This window comes from Octodon degus, unplaced genomic scaffold, assembly GCF_000260255.1.
Source record: "Octodon degus isolate 3935 unplaced genomic scaffold, OctDeg1.0 scaffold00166, whole genome shotgun sequence".
NCBI classification, from domain to species: domain Eukaryota; kingdom Metazoa; phylum Chordata; class Mammalia; order Rodentia; family Octodontidae; genus Octodon; species Octodon degus.
In genome coordinates this window covers 5,428,288-5,450,824 of record NW_004524742.1, presented here as the reverse complement: position 1 = coordinate 5,450,824, position 22,537 = coordinate 5,428,288, and the positions used below count along the sequence as shown (strand labels likewise).

General features: G+C 40.0%; 1 protein-coding gene across 1 annotated transcript in view; it reads right to left on the bottom strand.

Moving 5' to 3' along the window:
* The window catches only part of Ryr3 (ryanodine receptor 3), a 622,696-nt gene that overhangs the window by 100,137 nt on the left and 500,022 nt on the right, over positions 1-22,537 (bottom strand). The window contains exons 57-64 of the mRNA XM_023703237.1: positions 22,047-22,162; positions 21,493-21,560; positions 20,364-20,485; positions 16,174-16,223; positions 15,733-15,793; positions 12,127-12,365; positions 10,675-10,756; positions 3,489-3,642 (exon numbers count right to left, since the gene is read on the bottom strand). Coding sequence (XP_023559005.1) covers positions 3,489-3,642; positions 10,675-10,756; positions 12,127-12,365; positions 15,733-15,793; positions 16,174-16,223; positions 20,364-20,485; positions 21,493-21,560; positions 22,047-22,162 — 892 coding nt within the window. The remainder of the gene's footprint in view (positions 1-3,488; positions 3,643-10,674; positions 10,757-12,126; positions 12,366-15,732; positions 15,794-16,173; positions 16,224-20,363; positions 20,486-21,492; positions 21,561-22,046; positions 22,163-22,537) is intronic.

Here is a 22,537-nt window from a genome sequence, read left to right as displayed (position 1 = left end):
ATTTCCATAGATCTCAATGGAAAGGGATCTCTCAAATATCTACTGTCAGGAACAATGGTAAAGTCAGTCATCACAATAATAACAACAATGCCATGCACACATAGAGTACTTTACAATTTTGAAAGTTCTTTGTGGTAGTCCCTCAGCCCCCAAGTATTGGAGTGGGAACATTTTACAGTGTAGTGAGAGCAGCCTCTTGCGTATACATGTGCATTTCTGATGGAACTCCATAACATGAATCATACCCAACTAGACTACAGGATGATGATGTATACCAACTAGACAGCCAAATGTTAGTGTATACCCACACAAGGGAAACAAAGACATAAAACGTGTATGAAAGGGTGCAACTCTGCTGTGTTCGGTGCTTAGTGATGGCTGGAATAAAGCTGTTTCATGGGGAAAAAGCCTTGGTGTCTGTCTCTCTACACAAAGTCCTGCAGCTCTATTATCTATATTCCACAGGATGCTAGAAAGGAAATAACACGTAGCAGAGAAGTAGAAAATATAGTGGTGATATGGATGATGTGAACCTAGGTAGCAGTATTAGTAAGCTTAGAGGTTTATAGAACATGTACAATGTCTCACCAAAAATGGTCAAAGGGGGCTAGGGAGATAGCTTGGTGTTCTGAGCTCCTGCCTGACAAGCACAAGGACATTGATTCCTTGTACTGTATGCCATGCTGGACATGGAACCTGGGTGAAACCGGGCGTGGTGGTGTGCAACTATAATCCCAGCACTGGGGAAGCTGAGACAGGAGTATCACTACAAGTGTGAACTGCATAACAAAACCTTATAAAAATGAATAAATAAATAATTTTTTTTGTATTTTAGGGAAGGGTCTACAGGGTGCTCGGGGTCTCCCTACTAGATCAGACTTGTAGTGGTCCACCTGTTTATAGCCTCCTAAGAGCTGGGATTACAGGCACGTGCCACCATGCCCAGTCTCAATCGCCATCACAGTGTGCCCTGGGGGTGGGGCCAGCACAGCAGGACCAGGGATTGAACTTGGCTCCTGCACCTTCTTGCAGGCACTTTAATCTGCTGAACTATTTGGCAGGCCCCAAATAAATAATTTTTAAACAATTTAAAAATGGTCAAAGCAGGGAGGACAAAAATGGTGAATTAGCAAAATATAACCTTTCTAGGACCTAGAATCAAGATACCTGGGAAATGACAACTTTAGTGAAGAGAAAACAAGAAGCAGATCTCCAGGAATTAGGAGGGAGCTGGCAAGAAAATCAGATACCACAGAGAAGCCTGAGAAACAAAGCACAATGTTGCAAAAAAGTATGGGGTAGCTGGAAAAGGGGCCGGGCTCCAGGGAGGAGAACCTGCCTTTGCTAACACAAGGTAAAGCCAAAGTGAGGTGGCAGCCCTGGGAGAAACAGTGCACTAGGTCATCAGCAGTCTATGAAAGCCAGGTGGTTGTTATAAACTGCAAGATAGTACAGGGTTTTACTCTGAAAGTGAATCCTTCCTCATGGCAGGCTGGTGTTGAGGAAAAAAAGGCAGTGCAGCACCTAGAATATTTGAGAGTGTTTAATTTGTGGCCATTTGGAGAAATGCTTGTTTAAAATTGAGCTACAGAACCAACTGTACTTCAGGGTCTTGGTGTTGTCCTGCCACAGTGTTTTATGCTGTAACAATACTGAAGTTCGTTGTTTGAGAATTAGGTACCAGACCAATTACTCTGTACCTTTCCCTCCTGAAGTAATCGAGGCACTTAGATCTTGGGACAGAGAAAAAGGCCTACATGTACCCATGTCCGGAGGGCACCACTGAAAAGCAAACACTAACAGATCTCCATACCTCAGCATTTAGGCATGCACATGCACACGGACACACAGACACATATGGGAACACACACATGGACACACACAGACACACATGGACATACGTAGAAACACACACACATGGACACACAGACACACAGGCACACACAGACACACACACAGACACAGACACATACCAACACACAGGCACACATACATGTACACAGACACAGACTCACACAGATACACATACAGACATACAGACACATACAAGCACACGGACACATACACAGACACACACTGACACAGAGACACACGCACACAGACACACACGGACATACACAGAAACACAGACACACATGGACACACAGACAGACACATGGACACACATAAACACACAGACATGCACAGACACACAGACACACAGACACACACACATGGACATACAGACACACGCAGATACAAACACATGGATACACAGACACACAGACACACACATAGACACACACAGACACACAGACATACACAGATACACACATGGAGGTACAGACACACAGACATAAACACACGGACACACAGACACACACAGACACAAACACATGGATACACAGACACACAGACACACAGACACCCCACACACATACCATGTGAGGACAGGCAACAAAATGCTTCCCCCAACCTGATCAGGGAGGCATTGATGGTGTGAAAATCAAAAGCCGAATGCAGAATTATACAAAATAATAAAAGGAGACAATTAACAGATTAATAAGGTATTCAGAGGATATAATTAAACAAAGGACTTAATAAACAAAATGATCAATGAGCTTCTAGAAGATAATAATAAAAAGGTAGATTTAAGTTAAACAGCATTATACAAAATGTGAATGACCAGCTTACAAAAAAATTAGAGTTCATGAAGAGTTACCAAATAGAAATCTGGGAGATTACAAATCCTATTGAAAGTATGGGCAGCAGAAATGACCAATGTGTGGACGCAGTGTCAGCACTAGAAGGTAGGTGTGACCTAAGGGATACAAAATCAACAGTAGCTTGAAAATAAGAGAATATATAGGGCCAGTCAAATAGCTCAGTGGACTACAGCACCTGCTTAGGCAGACACAGCAGCCAGGGCTCAATCCCTGGTGTGCTGAGCCGGCCCTGCCCCGGGGCATGCTGAGATGGGCGAGTGAGACTGGGCGTGGTGGTGGGTCTGCAATCCCAGCTCTGGGAGGCTGAAAACAGGAGGATCACTATGAGTTCAACCTACATAGTGAGACCCTGGAGACCCTGTACGAAAAATACAAAAGAGAGAGCTAGAGAGAGCACGAGAACGAGAGAATAGAAAGCTGGCCTGCCAGTTGATGCCTCAATGAAAACTGACTTCGGATGGACTGGAATGAGTAAAATAAAATTAGAGGACAACATGAATGATGTAAAGCCATGTTTGCAGAACTAATAACAGAAAATTTTCTAAGCAGGAGTAAAATTTTCACCATACAATTAAATGAGGCAGACAGCATCCCACATGGTCATGATCAGAAAAGGTTGTCATGCTCCCACAATCAGAAAAGAATGTCACGTCACTATGACACATCATAGTCAAAATCTCAGAAGTCCAATACAAGGACAGAGCCTTAAGAGCTATTAAAGAAAAGCAGTGTTACTTATAAAGGCAAATCCATTAGAGTTACAATAGAGTCCTCAATACAGACCTTCAAAGTCTGGAAAGCTTGAGAAATTGATGGAGAAATAGACTTTTCTATGACAAAGGGCACCTCAAGAAATTCATGACCACCAAACCAGTACTCCAAAAAGTTCTCAAAAATATTCTGGGAAGGGATAGTGAAGGCAACAATGTCAAAAAGTCTAATGGAACGAACACACCAGGTAGGGCAAGAGGTGAAGCAGAAGTGGAAAAACAAATTAGCAAGAGGAAAATATACAATAACAAGAATAAGTCAATACTGTTCAGTAAGAACTCATTGTATATGGTCCACATTCCCTGATCAAAAGACAGACTTGCAGATGAGATCAAAATAGAAAACCAAATGGCAGGCTGTATATGAAACACATTTGATTAGAGTTGAACCATGCCTTTGAACAAATGAATTTAAGAGATGTTTACAGAATGTTTAATTCAATAATCACAGACTATACTTTTTTTTCAGAAGCACATGAAAGTTTCTTCAAAATAGACCACATACTATTCCATAAAACATGCTTAAGTAAATACAAAAGATTTGAAATTATCCCATGCATATTATCACATCACAGTACAATGAAACTAGAAATCATTGGCAAAAGAAACCATGAAAATTATGGAAGTACATGGAGGAATAATCAAGAGGTCATGGAAGAAATTAATTTCTATAATAAAAAGATAATGCAAATACAATGCACCAGTGGAAAACAATGAAAGAAGTTATAGCTGTGAATTCCCACATCAAATAAACAGAGCAATCCCAAAAAATGACCTAAAGGTCAAGATCAGAGCAGAAGTTAATGAAATTGAGACTAAAGATATTCAAAGAACAATGAATTGAAGAGCTGTTTCCCCAAAAGAATAACAAAAATAGACAAACCTTAAAAAAGGAATGATCACTTAAAAAAGACCCAAATTAATGCAATTAAAAACGAAAAAACTGAGGGGCCAGTGAGATAGCTCAGCAGTCTAAAGTGCTTGCTTAGGCAAGCTGAGGCAGCCACGGGGATGTGGTTTGATTTCCCACACCACATGCTGAGCCAGCCCTGCCCTCAGGGTGAGCTGAGTCACTATACATACACACACACACACACACACACACACACACACACACACACGCAAAAGCTGAAAGCACAATAGACACCATCAGAATCTAGATTTAAAAATCTGTTTTAACAAATTGGAGAATCCAGAAGTGGATAGTCCTAGACATATACAAATTACCAAACGGAACCAAGAAAATATAAAAACTCTAATAATCCATTAACAGGCAATAAAATTGAAGCAGTAATAATAAATCTACCAACAACGAAATTCCCAGGACTAGACAGATTACTGAATTCTACACAAATTTCAAGGAAGGTCTAATCTCAATACTTTTTGGACATTTAAATGAAATTGAAATGGGAGGAGCACTCCTAATGTCAATACCAGAAGCTAGCATTATCATAATTCCCAAACTAGAGAAGGACTAAACTAAAAAAGGAAACATTAGGTCAATTTCTAATGAATATAGATGCAAAATCTTCAACAAGGTTCTGAAAAATAGAATGCAACAAATCATTAAAAAGATGATGGGGGAAGCAATGAAGGTTCAACAACACAAATCAATAAATATAATATACTACATAAATATAGCTATAAGAGTCACATAGTTGTCTTAGTAAATGCAAAAAAGTCTTTGACAAAATCTAACATCCATCCATGATTAAAAAGCCCTAAAGAAATTAGGTATAGAAGAACCATATCTCAATCTGTTAAAAGCCATTTATGAAAAGCCTACTGCCAGTGTCATATTAAATGGAAAAATGCTGAAAATACTCTTTCTAAAATCAGAAACAAGACAAAGATGCTCTTGATCACCACTAGTGTTCAACATAGTACTCAGAATATTAGCCAAAGCAATCAGGCAAAAGAAAGAAAAGATACCTATAAGAAAGGGAGAAGTCAAACTACTATTTGCAGAAGACACGATCATCTACATAGAAGACCCAAACCATTCTACAAAAAGACTTTTAGAACTAAAAGATTAAGCAATATAGTAGGATGGACACACAGAAATCAATAGTGTTCCTGTATACTAACAATGAACTCAGCAAGAAAGAAATTAGGCCAAAATACCATTCATAATACCATCATGAAAAATTAAATTCTTAGGAATTCACCTAAGCAAGGAAAGGGAAGGACTGTACAACAAAACTTCAGTATTCTGAAAAAGGAGATTGAAGAGGACATCATAAAATTGAAAGATACTCCTTGTTCTTGGATAAGCAGAACCAATATTGGCAAAATGGCAACTTCTCCAAATGACATACAGGTTTAATGCAAACCAAATTTAAATATCATAAGAATACAGAACTAGAGAAAATAATTTTAAAATTCATAGAGAACCAGAAAAGATGCAGAAGAGCAAAAGTAGTTCTGGGTAACAAGAACATAGCAGAAGGTATCAAAATCCTGGTTTTTCAACTCATGTTGCAAACCTAAAGTCATAAAAACAGCAAGGTGCTGGCACAGAAACAGACATATGGATCAGTGGAACAGAATAAGGAATGAAGAAATAATGCTACACACATTGAGCCATCTGATCTTTGACAAAAGAACAAAAGATTATACACTAGAGCAAAGGTAGCCTCTTAGCAAATGAGCTGGAAAACTGGCTTTATACATGCATAAGAGTGAATCTACATTTATGCTAACCATACAATAAAATAAAATCAAAGTGGATCAAAGATCTTGATATTAAAATATAAGAAAAAAAATAAAACAGAAGCAATCTGCTAAAGATAAAGCAGGTAAAGCTTTTGAAGTCACAGGGACAGAATTTTAAACAGAACATCATTTGCATAAGAAATAGCATCAATAATCAATAAGTATTATATTAAGTTAAAGGGTTTCTGCATTTCAAAGGAAACAACCAACAAAGTGAAGAGAAAATCTACAGCATGGGATTTTTTTTTTTTACCAGCTATTACTTAGACAACCAATATCTATAATACATAAAAAACTAAAACAAATAGATATTTTCAAATAAAAACCCCCAATAAAGAAATGGCCAACTGTAATGTTCAGACACTTTTCAGAATTTCAAATGGCCAATAAAAATTTTCAATCTTTCTGGTCATTAGAGAAATGCAAATGCAAACAACAATAGGTTTCCTTTTTACCCCAGAAAAAATGACTTTCACCAAGAAATGAAATAATAATGAATACTGGTGGGGCTGTAGGGAGAAATGAACTCTTCTACGTTGTTGGTGGAAGTGTAAACTAGTGCAACCACTACAGAAATCAGTATGGAGATTCCACAGAAAACTAAAACTAGGTCTTGCATTTAACCTAGCTGTTTTTCTAGGTATCTTCCTGAAAGTTAAGGACTTTATTAGAGTGTTACATGCACACACATGTTTGTGCAGCATGATTCACAATAGTTAAACCTTGGAAGTGGTGTAAATATTCATCAAAGGATGAAAGGATTTTTTTAAAAAATGGGGTATTTATATACAACAGAGTACTATTCTGCCATAAACAAATATAAATTTGAGTTCTTTGTAGGAAAACAGGTGAATTTTGAGATAATAATATTCAATAAAAGAAATCAGACACAAAAATTTAATTAGCACTTTTTTATGTATTTAGTACATGATCTACAGGGTCTTACTACACAGATTGGACTTGTACTGATCCTCCTGTTTCAGCCTCCTAAGTGTTGGGATTACAGGCGTGTGCCACCATGCCCAGTCTCTGTTTTTCTTTTTTTTTTTTTTAGGAACCGGAGATTGAACTCAGGCCCTTGCTCTTGCCAGGTAAGCTCTTATTCTACTGAACTATCTCCCCAACCCTTCACTTTTTTTTTTTAAATGCTGCCTTTCTTTTTCTGTTTAAATTTTATTTATTTATTTATTTATTTATTTATTTATTTGGTACAGGGCCTCACTGTGTAGTGTGGACTCACAGTGATCTTCCTGTCTCAGCCTCCCAGCACTGGGATTACAGGCATGTGCCACCATGTGGTACTGGGTTTTGAACCCCAGTCTTTGCATCTCCCAGGCAGGTGCTTAGACTGCCAGGCTATCTCTGCAATCCACACGTTATTTTTTAACATGAGGAAACCCAAGTATAAATACATTAAAGAACAAAATAAAAGATAGGTAACAGGAAACAAAGATTTAAATATTTTCCAAGTAGGAAGAGGGCCAAGAGAGGGAGAGAGGTGGGGTGGTAGGAGGAGGAGATATTAAACAGTTAAGATGTCTTACATACATGCACCAACTTCTCTCACTGGATGCAACTAGTATGTGCCACAAACATGTACTAATATAAATAAATAACTTGTCAAAGGAGGCAGACACAATGTAAGGAACCTGTAAGAAGTGAAAGAGAAAACAGTTTTCATACAAAGTAAAACTGAGATTAAATGATTAAGGAAATTGAGTTCCAATAGTTACCTCAGTAAATTCCCATGAAATACTCCCTAAATTAATCAAAGATACTTTGTGTTAAAGAATGCAAGTGTTCTGCATGATTGAATATGCAATAGCCTTTATCCTTTCCGGAAGTTTTGTGCATGAAAATCTCACTAGTCAATGACATTCTCAGTATTGTGTCCACTAGAAAAATTGGAAAAGAAATGTCTTTACTCTGTTTCAGTACTTTTCTTCCTCACAGTCAACCCTGTCATCAATGTACTTGGAATCTTTCCTAATCACAAACTATTTTCTAGGTACAATTATAATAAATATTTTTTGATTCCTTTATGATCCTACAGACATTTATCTGCCAAGGAAAATTCAGTAAAATGTGGTACGGAAATGGCAAGTTCATTATAATTTCCTCCCTAAAACTTATAAGGAAGGAGGAGGAAAATGGGAAGAAATCTGGATCTTTGCTTCAACTGGATCATGTGTGATAATTTCAAGGTACATAGACTGTATCAAGTATGGATACAGAAGTGGAACCATACTTTGTAAGCTTAGAAAATTGTTAATAAGTCTCTGGAGATGATAAGGGGGATTTGAGGGGCTAAAAGATAAGCTTTTGCTTGAAACAATGAGAATGAGAGACTGGACATGGTGGTGTACACGTGTAATCCCAGCTCTCAGGAGGCTGAGGCAGGACAAACGTTGTGAGTTTGAGCTCAGCCTGGGATACAAAGTGAATTCAAGGCCAGCCTGAACTACCTACTGAATCCCTGTCTCAGTAAGAACTTAACAGGAAATTGTACAAGAATGCACACACATATGGGTGGATATATATACATATCCAGTACACTGTGAGATAATAAAAAAGGTACTAAAGATATTTACAAGTAATCAGTGGAAGAAATGTACTCAAAAAACCTCTAAGTGAAATTAGTATTAAATGAAAAATTAACTTTTTTGCCTGTTAAATTGGTATAAAAATGTTTAAAATTTTGTCTTCCTATCCATACAAAACTATCCATATTTTATGTAAAATAATAAGGAAAGTTAAGCAATTTCAAGGACTTAAAATAGTAATCAAATTAAATTCAGTAACCATTTTTCAACTAATTTCCTGAACTTTGGAAGCTAGTTGGAAGTTGTGATTATTATGAACAAAAGACATATATTTCTTCAATAATTTTTGGTTACTACCACATGGTTCCAATTCAATTGGTTTAATTCTTAGAGTAAAGAGATACAAGTCTTTTTTTTTTCTATTTTGGTTTGTTGAAGAAAAATGAAATTTGAATTTTTGTAGGTTTGTCATCAAATGGCCACTTACAGTTTGTTTGGTGAAAACATCATAAATGAGGTTAGTGAGATAAGAGAAATAAAAAGTAGATGAAATCATAACTAAACATTGTACTTTTAAGAAGACTACAAATTTTGGACCTTTGACAGCCAAAACTACCCAAAGTCCACCCATCAAAACTCGTTTTGTTGAAGTTAGGTGCGCTTCCTACTTGACCCATCACACAAAAATGCCTCAAGAACAACAGAAATCCATAAACTGGCTTAACTAAGAAAGTGAGGAGCAAGAAGCTTATCCTAAGATGAAGGAGCAGGTTGAGAGAATCAAAAGAACCTCAAATTAGCTATTCAAAAACAAACAAGTAAATCCACAATGCCCAGGCCTGTAGAGTGGCTGTGTGCTGCCCAGGAGTGAGCCATTTGGTTAGGGTTTCTAGCCCTTCAAGAGAAGCATAAATGTTTTGGTCCTAGGAAATAATGAATCTCATTTCTCTCAGCACCTATACCCTACTCTTGAGTGTATGCTAAAATCCCTGCCTAATAAATCCTTCTTATGTCTTTTACTGACATATCCTGAAAATATTTTTTTTCCTTGATGGGAGTCAATGAACTTACAACCTTACTCTACAAGATCATGGGTTACATTCCTTATTTCAGCTTCCAGGACCTCCTGAGAGCCAGCCCATTGGCGGTAACTCATGGCAAGTAGTTGTCAAGTGATGTTTAGATTGAGTAATTTAAAGCACAGGTTAAATTTCTTCAGGCTTGTCTGAAGGGACAGATGAGGAAAAAAAATTTTCCAAGGATAATACTAAGTCTAGAGTTTTGTTAACACTGTGTTTATCCTTCTAATCCATATCTGAATTTAAATAGAAACCACAACACATGGCATTTGATGCTGACAGCAAGGGGTCACCAAGGCCTCCACTTCAAGAGGCAGATTAGAGAGCCAAAGCTGGGACTCTAACACCCCTGAAAATAAGGTTGTTCAGACTTGAGATTATTAAACAACATTTCTGCACTTGTTTAAAATAGTTAATCTGACAGCAAGGAATGGCAAAGGTCTAGGGTTGTATCACACAGAGTCATTAGACGCTACAGCAACTGCCTGCAGTCCTTTGAGTATCCCGGCAAGCTCTAACCACAGGAAATTGGGAAGCCATCTGAAAGTTGTGATGATGAAGAAATTGGCACACCTTCAACATTTTTTAGTTACTGGCACACAATTTGACTTGGCTATGCTGTTCCTCCAGACACATGCACTTACCAGCGCTCCTCATACAACTCATCAATCTCAAAAGCTTCTTTCCACTTTGTATCACAATGGACATTTCATAATTTTGCCTCAAAACTAGTACTGTAGGTCAGTGAACATTTTGGTTTCACTGGATTGAAAAGATGTTATTAAGGTTTTTTTTTTTTTTTTAAAGTAGGTAATGTTTTTCTCAGCCTAAATGTGTAAATCTCTTTTTTTTCACTAATTACCTTTCAACATAGATGTTTTTTCCTGTCCCAAGGGAGTAAAGGCTGCACAGTATGTGGTAGCATGAAATCTGCACGTCACTCACTGAAATGAAGAAGAGATGCCATTATAACATGTTAATCCCAGCTCCTTTTGTACATAGAAAGGCCCATGAGGAGAAAAGCCTTAGGCACCAGTAGAAGCTCTCCCTTCTTCCCACTCCCTCTCCCTCTTCTGCTGTGTTCCCCACTGCCCTTCCCCCTCTCCCTTTTCTCCTCTGTCCCTCTTTTTAAAAACAAATGCAACCCCTTTACCCAGATCCTAGTTTGCTATGGCAGCTACTGACACTCCAAGAAAAATGTTGATAGGAAAACACTGGTCCCTGAGCCATTTTAGTTGTATAAGGCTTTTAATGGGGATCGCACTGCTTTACAGGGAAAGACTTCATTTGGCCAATGGAATCTTCCTTATCGGGATTCCTTTTGCCCCAGAGGAGGGAGACAGTATAGTCAAATTTTACCAAGTGTACCATTTTCTTCCTTTGGAGGGAAGATCGCAGAAAACCTAAAGTTCCAATGAGCCCTCTTGCTTATTTTCTAGGAAGATATCTACAAAAGCCTTATGTTCTTCAGAGGTAGAATACATTCTGCAAATTTGACCATATTTGGTTGTACCATGATTACCATGTTCCTGCGGGAAGGGCACACTCTGCTTAGGAACTCATTTGAAATTAGTGTGCAGGCTGCACGTCCTTAGCCATACTTAAAGCTCATACTGAGGTTAGGACTATTTTAACACAATAAAGCTGACTTAATGTTTTACTTTTCAACCAAGGAATTATAATGTCTCTATGACACAAAACTCACACCAAAGAGAGTGACTGCTTTTTAACAGTTCAGGCCACACAGCCTCAGCTACTGACAGCGGGCTGGATCAAGTCACATGCCAATATTTCAAGTGCAAAACTGAAGCTTGGTGATAGAAAACTGTGGGGCAGGAGAGGGTGGGCTGCACATAGGGCTAAGGGCAAACTAGAGTAGAACAAGCGGGCTTTGGTCTTCATCTGAAGCCTCTGACAAAGAAATGCTAGCGTTTTTCTTTTGCTGCTGGTACCAATGAATAAATTAAGGCTCCTTAACAGGAAAAAATGATGTCTGAAAAGCCTGGGAGCAAACACATCTCATGCTGTCTTACTCAGATAACCTTTTCAAATAAAGAAAAAGCAGTAGTAGTAGCTGAGCGCTACGCTACTGCATGGAAAATTTTGGTCCAGAATAAAAGTGGAAAAAGATCAAATATTATACACAATACTCAAGTAAAGGGGCTTATACTTCAAGAGTCTGTTTTTTTTTTTTAATCTAAGAAGAAAAATATAGCACAGCTGTGTCTCTACTGTGACCTCAAGAACAACAGAAGTGGGTAGGTCCCACACTTTCTGTGGCACAGACGTCCAGGACAACAGCAGTAGGACTCACAGAGTAGATCTACCCCGAACTGATGCTGAGCGACATGCTCAAAGATCGATGTCAGGATGGGGAGCAGAGCCACTGTGGTGTAATTGATATTCTGGGAAACCCCTTTGATCTGTGTTCTGGAGTGGGTAAACTTCCCAAGCTTCAAGTTTTCTGAAGTCTTCTCTAAGTCTTCTGCAGCATTTTCGAAGAATCCTCGCAACCCAGCCTTCACCAGCTCTGAGCCTGACTTCAGGACTGTCCTGCAAACAAACAGAGCTCAGAAGCAGAAGCACCATCCCCCCTCCTGGTGACTTGAAGTGCTACCAGGCTTGAAATCCCAGTCACCCAGTGACACTGGGTCAGGAAGAAGGGAAGAATGAGACAACATGCATATCGAGGGAGAGACCTGGAGCACACAGCCCCAGAGCCTGGCAAGTGGATGGTATGCTCACTGCAGGAACAATTCCTTGCTCTACTCATCAGGACATGGAGACAACAATGCTGTCAGCTGAGAGCTATACAAGGTCACAGCAGGTGTGTGTGGACACTTATTAGAAAGCAGCAAGGGAAAGCTTTACTTTTTTAAAGAAAGATTTTGTGGCTAGCTCAGTTCATCCTGGGGGCAGGGCTGGTGCAGCAGTGGTGCTGGGGATCTAACTGCAGTCTCTGAGGTTGCCTAAGCAGGCTCTTTAGACTGCTGAGCTATCTCGCTGGCCCCAAGAGAAAACTTTTCTTGTAGCAACCTTGATAAAGCAAATGGAGATATGATCCCTTCTAATACAAAACCTGGGGAGAGTGAGAGTGAGGGAACACATTGACTGCAGCTTAGACTTCTTTCAGTTTGTGGGGTGGTCTTTGGTTGGATGAGGAGAGAGAAAAGGGACAAATAGTTCTTTTAAAACAGATGACTTAAAAATTTGCTTAATTAGGCTGGAGGTGGGGGAAGAACATTGAAGTGAGCCCTGTGAAAATGGAAATTAGCAAGGAGCATCTGAGTTCATTCCTCAAAACTTATTTTGTAAAATTTAGGATTGGGGGGCCAGGGAGATAGCTCAGGTGAATAAGCACTTCACAAGGCAATCACAAGGGCCTGAGTTCAATCCCTGGCTTCACAAAAATAAAATAAAATAAAAAAATTACAAAAGAAGGACCACTTTGTATCTGTATATTCAAAATAGTTAGGACAGATATAGAGCTACTTTCTCTTAATTCATTGAATAGAAACATTTGTACTAATAGTGTGTGTGGACAGGATATCATGTCTGCATTCTGTACTATGAATAACCAATACAGAAGATAGCAATATGCAATGTATTAATTATTGAAACTGTCCTATTAATCCATTTTGAAACTGTCTCATAGCTATTTGTTTCTCAATAAAATTATTTAAAAAATTTAGGATTGGAACAAAAACTACAAGTGATGTCTAATTGTGCATATCTCTACATCTTATTCAGAAGATCATGACAGGTCTGCTTCAAGGATAGATTTTTTTTGTCTATAGTATTTTTTGGTATTCATCCAACCAGTTAGGGCAACAACAACAAGGAAAGCAGTCAGTGAGGCTCATTCCTATTTTGTAAGGTCTTATGGGCTTTTAAGTTATGGCTTTTACCCAGAATGATTTTTAATGACTGCTTTTAGAAAAAATAACCTGGGTTCCCTCTAAGCCTGTCTGCATGTTTCTTAGAGTAAGAAAGTCTTAGGGGCTAGGGAGATCACTTAGTGGTCTCAGCTTCTGCTTGGAAAGCTCAAGGACCCTGGTTTGATCTCTGGTTCTGCACGCTGTGCCACTGTGCTGGTCACTAAAACTGAGTGTGGTGGTACACACCTGTAATCCCAGTGCTGGGGAGGCTGAGACAGGAGGCACTATGAGTCTGGGCTGTGTAGGGAGATCCCTTACCAAATAAATAAATGAATAAGTAATAAAAGTCCTCATCCCAGCTGTAAAGGAGTTTGGTTGCTTGGGATGGCTCAGTCCACTGCTGGCGAACCTGTAGCACACATACCAAGTGGACATGCATATCTCTTTCTGTGGGCACAGCTGCCCAGTTGTCCTAGCAACCAACTGCCAGATGCTCACACTGAATTGCAGCGAACTTTGGATTGCAGTTTGGGCAGTTGGTCTCTCAAAGGTTCACTGTCACTGATTTGATGGCATCGCTATCTTGATGTCATGATAGCATGTTTGTTTTTCTCAAAACACATAGTATACCCTTAATTATCCTTATCCCCTTTTACAAAATATCCCCTTTTGTGAATTTTCACTGCTGGGCCACCCTCTTAGCTTGGTGGCTCTCTTCTGTACTGGGGCTCAGAATGTATCAAATCCCAGCTTTGACAAGAGCATTTCTTTTTTGATGTTGTTGTTGTTGGAACCGGGGATTGAACTCAGGCCCTTGAGCTTGCCAGGGAAGTGTTTATTCCACTGAGCCATCCCCTGGCCCCAACAAGAGCATTTCTTAATGAGAGTGCTAATGCTGCCTGTCAGGATTTTTTTTTTTTTTTGTTTCTCAAAAATCTATGATCACACTTACCACATGACCCATCAGTAGCACTCTTTGGTACACAACCCAAGGAATCAAAATCAGCATACCATATGTGGGTACCCGTGTTTATTGCAGCATAATTCACAATGGACAAGATAAGGAAAACTAGCCAATGTGGCCATTGACAGGTGAATGGGTAAGGGAAACATGGCACACCTACATGATGGAGGCCATTCAGTCATGAGAAGAACACAATTATGTCATTTGCAGGGAAGTGGATGGAACTAGAGATCATAACGTTAGGTGAAGTAAGTTCAGTGTGTTGTGTTCTCCCTAAACATGATGGCACTCTAAAGTGGCATGAAGCAAAAGGGAGACCATTAATGACAAGCGGAAGGGAACAGGGGAGATGGGAGAGGAGGGTAAGGATAACGGGGACAGAGATGATCGAGGTATATGCGTGTATGAAAATACACTGAAGCCCAACATTTTGTTAAATTAACAGGCATAATATATATATATATATTTTTTTCTGGTATCAGGGACTGAGCTTGGAACCTCGCGCTTGCCAGGCAGGTGTTTATGCTGCTGAGCTATATTCCTAGGCCTGATATATATTTTATATACTGTATATTTCTATTTATATATGTAAAAGAAAACTGCCTATCAATTCTTTTCACCACTTCTTTTAAAATCTCATCATTTTTGCTAATATTACCAGAGTTTACCTATGATTTTACAAGCATTCCTTCCCTGCTTCGCATTCCCCCTCAGCCCTACACACCACATCTCTCTGTGCTGCCTTCCGGGGCATGTTGAATCCAGAGTGATAACATTCATCTCTCTCAGGATGCTTACGGTCTCCCCACTAGTTCTCCTCTTTCTGGGGACAGTGAAGCACAGACTGGTGCTGTGCTACATTATGTGTCTCATCTTCTGAAAGGTGAGCATCTTAGTAAGAGAAGATGAGTGTGGATTGTATGCTTATCCCTGAGCATTCAGTATATGCCTCTATAGCAGCTTCACCTCATGGGGATGAGAAAAGACAGTGCAGACTTCCAGGGTCAGATTTATCTCTGCCCAAGGAGGTAGTCAGAGAGGGCATCTGGAGAATCTAGAGAAGTACTGGCAGACTTACCTTGTATCAAGGGTCTGAGCTAAGATGTGAAGACAGCTCACCATTGTAGCAGAATCACTCCCTAGAAAGAAAAATATTGCCCATGACTCCCCAGGCCACTCAGCCTGTCTTCTCAATATGTACAAGCCACAGCCCAGCAGAACTTACCACCACATGGTGCCAGGACTGTGTCCAGAGACATTTATCTCTGGTCTGACACAGCCCTTGCCCCACGATAGATGTCAGAGGCAGAGCTTAAAACATTCATTGGTGTGGAAAATTTGAGCTGTTAGGGGTGCAGAGAGGTCATTTATCATGCTTCAGACCAATTTTCTATGGTGAATTTAGGTGACATCTTAGTCCCAAGGCTCAGGTTGTTTGAGGGAGCCACAAATATGGCAAAATGCAAGTTCAGGATAACTCTAGGGAGGGGTTCAGTCTTTAACAACACTTCTCACTTACCGAACAGGGAAATCCTGTGTCTAACAAGAGCAGCAAGTTTGCAGAACAGGCTGAAGCAGAAAATAATGCAATTCAGAAAGTCATAGGGATTCAAGGAGTAATTTGTACCCCTCCTCCCAATCTCCACACTAAATCACAAAGCACAGATTGGTATTTAGGAAGATTCCCTGCATTCTTCTTGAAGAGTCCTTTGGACCAAGCTCAGGAAGACATGTGGTTAACATAGTCGCTGGTGTCACCAAAGGTAATGTGTAGGCAGTTCTGAGGTTACTGAAAACAACCCCTCTGCTGTGATGTGAGTGTTTGGCAGTGACCCTGTGAAAAACTTTCATTCACTAAGGATACCACATGTTGAAATGTTCATTTGCTTGACATTTGAGAATAAATGAGGATTCTGAAAGAAAGCATGATTTTTCCATGTTGCAATGGATTGCAAACCATTTTGCAGCCTTCAAGTAGGATTTGAGGCTGTTTTTAGTCAGGATGTGAGCAACATATTGAGATAGGAAAAATGTTAATGGTTAGGGTAGGGAGTGAGATTGTGTCAATTTTTTTTTTTTTTTGTTCTAAGAAATGTATTCTCACTGTCATGTCCCATTAGTCTGCAGGCCTGATTGGGTTGTTGTCCTACTTGGTTCCTTGGAAACTTGGAAAACCTAGGTAGTCTGCTTGTGTGTTTATGACCCTCCTCTATGCTTTATACCTAATTTCCTCTCTAACACCACTTGAAGATGCAACTGCGGCTTGTTGCTCGGCTTTCCATAGTCCTAAGAGAAGGCCTCGTATAGTTTCTGAAAATGCTATAGCTAGCTAGACCTCATCTGGGGCCCTGTGGCCACCGTGTCATCTGTGTTGCAGATGCTTTCAGAGGGTAAGTCCTCAGAATATAGGTAGATAGGAACTTCGAAAACCTTTCAGAAAGCAATGGGATGGAAAGTGAGAAAGAAGAGAAGACAAAAACAAACAAACAAACCCTATCTAGGCCATGGGATTCCATGAGGAGATTGAGCTGCAGTTGTAGCCAGTCTCTCCTTCACAACTTGCATGGGGCTCCTTGCCTCAAACAGGACAGAAGTCTTCTATAGGACAGCTCAAACAGAGACAAAACACATCCCGAATGTTGGCAGGGATGAAACTTGCTCACTATTACATGGTTTTCAATTATTTCCTTGGGTTTTTCTGGGCTGTCTATAGCAAAATTATAGCCAAAATCTCCTGTGGTTAGTTATTACTGTTTTGCGGTGGAAATAAATTGGAACACTTGGCCTAAGGCATCAAGAGGACTCATGATAACTTAACAGAAATTTGGCATCCAGGTGGTATGAAATTGAATATGGGTTGGCCCTTATTTGACATATACTCCTGCTGCTGGAGCAGGAAAACAAATAGCACCAAAGAAAGTGATTAGCTTTGCAGATGCTCTGGGTCTGGGCCAGGCATAACGTGATGTCTCAAGGAAAACCCATTTTCTACTCTCTGTTTTTTTTTTTTTTTAGAGAAATAACAATGAGACAGTTTCAAAACAGGTTAGTAGGACAATTCCCACTCTGTTCTGCATCAGCTTTCTAATCTGTAATAAATACATCTCCTAATTTCCTGAATGGAAGGAGAATAAACTCAGTTCCGGATTCAAAGTGGTTGGACAGAACATGTTGTGCAGAATGTTTTAAAAACACTTTTCTCACTAATGAAGAAGGTTGGGCTATTTGATCTTAATGCTGACATGGCTCTCCTCACTATTGGAAGAGCTTTCTCAGGCATCCCCAGGCCAGGACCTAAAATTTCTTAAGTCTCTTGCTTGTCTCCTATGGTGCCCATGAGGTAAGAAGAAGCCCTGCCCTTAGCCATAGTTACAAGGAGCCAGAGTTCCTGGGCACCTCTTGTCCACCTCAAAAGTCCCAAGGTGGTAAAGAGATTCTAGGGGAGGCAGCCTGGGATCCCAAGCTGAATGGCACCAGAAGCCAAAGAGGTCTGGCAAGCAAAAATGAGGCAAAGAAGAGTCTGGCAACACAAACACATTCAGGACAAACACTACCACCATGGGAGGATGGTAAGCATGCTGATGGATTTGAAATCTATTTGCCAGGCTGATGAGCTCCAGGTCATATTCTAGCAGTGACAAATGTTCTAGTAGTTGAACAAATGTTACATTTCCATGAATTAATAATGTAGGAGAAATAGATGAAGTAGACAGATGCACCTGCCCTTGGTGGATTATCTGACTACATCACCTTGCTTTTATCTCCCTAGTTTCTTAAAAAACACATGTCTATATCCTGAAAATGTTCAGATCCTTGATCAGTACATGATTCTAAGGGTATCATATTTTGAGAGCTTAGGGTTTCTCTTGCCTGAAGTGAGAATAAGTAATTATGGTAGAATATAAATAACATGCAATGCGGACAGAGAGGATGATGCTTTTAGTTTTGTCCTCACTTACTGGGTACTTTGGACCCCGGAATGAACCTCACTGAACCATAACTTCTTCATTTGCAAAGTGCAGATCATGGCATGCAGGTAGTACTTCGAATGTAAGATGCGAGGTTTCACAAATGAGTAATACCTCTTACACTTGAAGATTTAAGCTCAGTGCTTAGCCACACCAAGTGTTTAGTAAATGTTAGCCAAATTCTAAATTTGCGCATCCTTCCAAAGATGGGGATGCTGGATGGCTGGTGCATGAATGCTAGGGAGAATGTTCACAGATTTTCATGTGAGCTTGAATGCCTTGCTGGTTAGAAACATAAGCCATCTCCTACAGATCCAACACAAAGAGAACAGGAGGCATGATAGACCCAGCTTCTGACTTAATCATGAGGCTTCCTAGCTACTTTTTTCCCCTCAAAAGTCCCAAGGTGGTAAAGAGATTCTAGGGGAGGCGGCCTGGGATCCCAAGCTGAATGGCACCAGAACCCAAAGAGGTCTGGCAAGCAAAAATGAGGCAAAGAAGAGTCTGGCAACACAAACACATTCAGGACAAACACTACCACCATGGGAGGATGGTAAGCATGCTGATGGATTTGAAATCTATTTGCCAGGCTGATGAGCTCCAGGTCATATTCTAGCAGTGACAAATGTTCTAGTAGTTGAACAAATGTTACATTTCCATGAATTAATAATGTAGGAGAAATAGATGAAGTAGACAGATGCACCTGCCCTCGGTGGATTATCTGACTACATCACCTTGCTTTTATCTCCCTAGTTTCTTAAAAAACACATGTCTATATCCTGAAAATGTTCAGATCCTTGATCAGTACATGATTCTAAGGGTATCATATTTTGAGAGCTTATATAGGTGTTACTAGCAGAGCAATGCATATGGAAGGTGATGCTTTTGAAGAAAACATGTTTTTTTTTTGTTAGATACTTAACTTGGTATATGTTGTTGTACATTTCAAATCTCAGATCATCTGTGCTAGGTCTTATAAAATCTATTCACCTTGAAAAATTTTAATCTTAAAAAGGAATAAGAATGGAACTGAAAGCAGTGCCTGCCTATTTCACCTCACTGCATTCATTTTTCCCTGGCTGCAGAATGATCTTTGCTTTCTTCTGAATGTCATTTCAGGATACAGGTTGACTTGTATGTAAATCTTTCCCAAGTCCTACTGATCCTCCCAGTGGTGTACTTTTAGTTGTTGAAATTGTACAGATAGCTATGAGTATGATTTCTTTCAAAATCCAGATGACAACAAAACTTTTGAGCAACTGATCATCAGACTCCACTTCATTTCTTCAGAAGACTTGCCATTTAGTCCCCAGACACCTGGTATCTTAAATATACACTCCCAAGCCCTGTGGCTGCTCTATTTTGGTTAATGGGCTCCAAATCTCTGTGTTAAAGGCTCTGTCTCCAGACTGTTGCTGGTGGTAGTGAAGCTTCTAGGAGCGGGGCCCAGCGGGAGGCTGTTTGGCCAGAGGGGTTGTGCCCTTGAATGCATTGGTGGGACTTCAGCATTGTCCTCTCCTCTTTTGCTTTCTGGCTGTGAGGTAGGCATTTTGCTCCCCATCGCTGCCATGCCGACTCCCTGTGGAGGCCCAAAGCAATAGGGCTTGCTCTGGAAATTCCAGAGCTCTGAGTGGAATACTTGCTCTCTACATGTTTCTTATCTCAGGTACTAAATAGTGTGTTGATTATCTCAGTAACTCAAAGCTAACTCAGTGAGCTTCTTTCTGTTGTGTAGACTCACCTGGCCACCATCTCTTTCTCTTTATGGGAGGCATAACCGCTGCTACTGAGAGGCTTCAGAGGAGATGACAGAAAGTAGAGGCGGTGGTTGGTGAAGTACTGGTCAACAAGTGGGAGGAGAACCTGCAAAATCCACCATATGTCAACTTTTAGGAAGCTGCCCAAAACCTTGCTACTTGAACCTGCTAAAAAGTTCATTACCAGTTTTCAAAGTGCCTCTCACCATTGGTTCTAGAATTTCCAGGAGCATTTACTTTTTTTGGTGGAACCAGGGATTAAACTCAGGCCCTTGAGCTTGCCAGGGAAGTGCTTATTCTACTGAGCCATCTCCCTGGCCCCGAAACATTTACTTTTTGAATGCTAGTTTTCATTATATGTTTTTTCTCCTATGCCTCAAGCCAGAGGCTCTGGGGATATCTGCAAAAGAGTGCCACTGTCTAGGGGCCCATTGAGATCTGATAGAATTTAGAGGGAAGTTTGAGGGGACACTTGCAAGCAGACATGGCTTCTTGGGCCTGCCCTTAACAACATACTCCAGGTGGCTCAAGTGTCTATCTCTGTCTCCCAGAGCAAGGCAATGCCAAACCTTCTAGGCCATTAGTTCTCTGGGCAAGATGACATGGATGAAAAGACTTACTGGCACCTGAATCCATTCTTTCCCTTTTCCTCTTAGCAATAAATCTCCCTGGGTTTTTACCAGGGTAGAGGACCATCTAGAGGAGATGCACTATTCAGTCTCCATTGCAGGTAGATGAAGCTAAAATTACTATGTTCTAGACCCTGGGTTGAATTTTTGAAAAGCAGCAGATTCCCACCCCTCTTCTCTTTTTCCCCTAGATGGGGCACAGCTAAGCTTGTTTGGAGAACACTGATATGAACCACACTTCTGGTGGTTGGGGAGAAAGAAGGGAGGAAGAACCTGGGTCTTTGGATGATGATATGGAACCAAGCAAGACGCCAATCTCCTTGGACTCCCACCTACTTGAGGTCTCTCCTACAATGGAGAAATGTACAGCTGTCTCACTGAAGCCATCAGAGTTTCAGATGTTGTTGCTTGATCAGTTTAACTTACACCATAAGTAGCAGAGACCCTAAGAAGGTAATTTGGTTAAGTGCAGTGAACCACTTACTTTGGCAAAGAATTTGATCTCTTGGTCATGTGGAGACTTTTCAGTTTTTCCACTGCTGACAATGGCTTCTACAAAGACACAGGTAATGCAACATTGGCCAGAGTTAGAAAACAGAACAAAAATCACAGCAGTTTAGAAACTGGCTTTTCTGAAGGCCATACATAAGCCTATATGATTTTATGAAATATATTTTACAAATGTGCTGGTTGGTTATTTCTTATGTGAATTCTTTCAGATGTTCCACTATCTTCTCTACTTGATCAGTGAGGAAGCACCCTCAGAGAGGTTGAATGCTATGTCTTCAGTCATATAGTGAAACAGCAAGAAAATCAATAGGATAAGTTGTATTAACAAATGGCTGATCAAGTCTCATGGGAAAGTCAAAGGCTAAACTATCTTTTTGTAAGTGGAGAAAAAAATCTCAGCCACTGTCCACTCTACCCCTTACAAAATCATATCTAAATAAATTACAAAGAGCTTTAGTATGAAAGGATCATTCTTTGATAAAAGAATATCAAATTATTTTTAAAAAAATATTTCTCAGTGATACTCACCCAAGTGAGCAATAAATTCTTGAGCAGAGTCAACATATTTCAGAATCTTCTTCAAAAATTTGTAGGCAAACCTCTTTTCCATGGAGGAGGCATCCAGATCCATACCCTTCATACCTCTAAGTTGGAAATGGGAGACCCCAGGAAGTAACAGAGACGATCGTGTGACTTGGGTGCATCACATCCCCCACCCCATCCAAGGCCATTCTGGCTTAATGACATGACTTGGCATGCAACCAACTTCCCCTGGCATGGAAACCTCTCTCTATGCATGCAATACATGTATCATTGCTGGATAGATTTTTATTTTTTATTTTTTTCTTTCTTTTCAAAGTTTTATTGATAAACATATAGCAATGAGACAGTTTCAAATCAAATAGAAAGTACAGTTTCAACAAATAATACACTGCATATATTCTTCTTAGTGGTTAATTGCTGTACAAGATGCAGACTTGTGATCCTACTTACAAACACCATTAGAAAAAATCATTCTA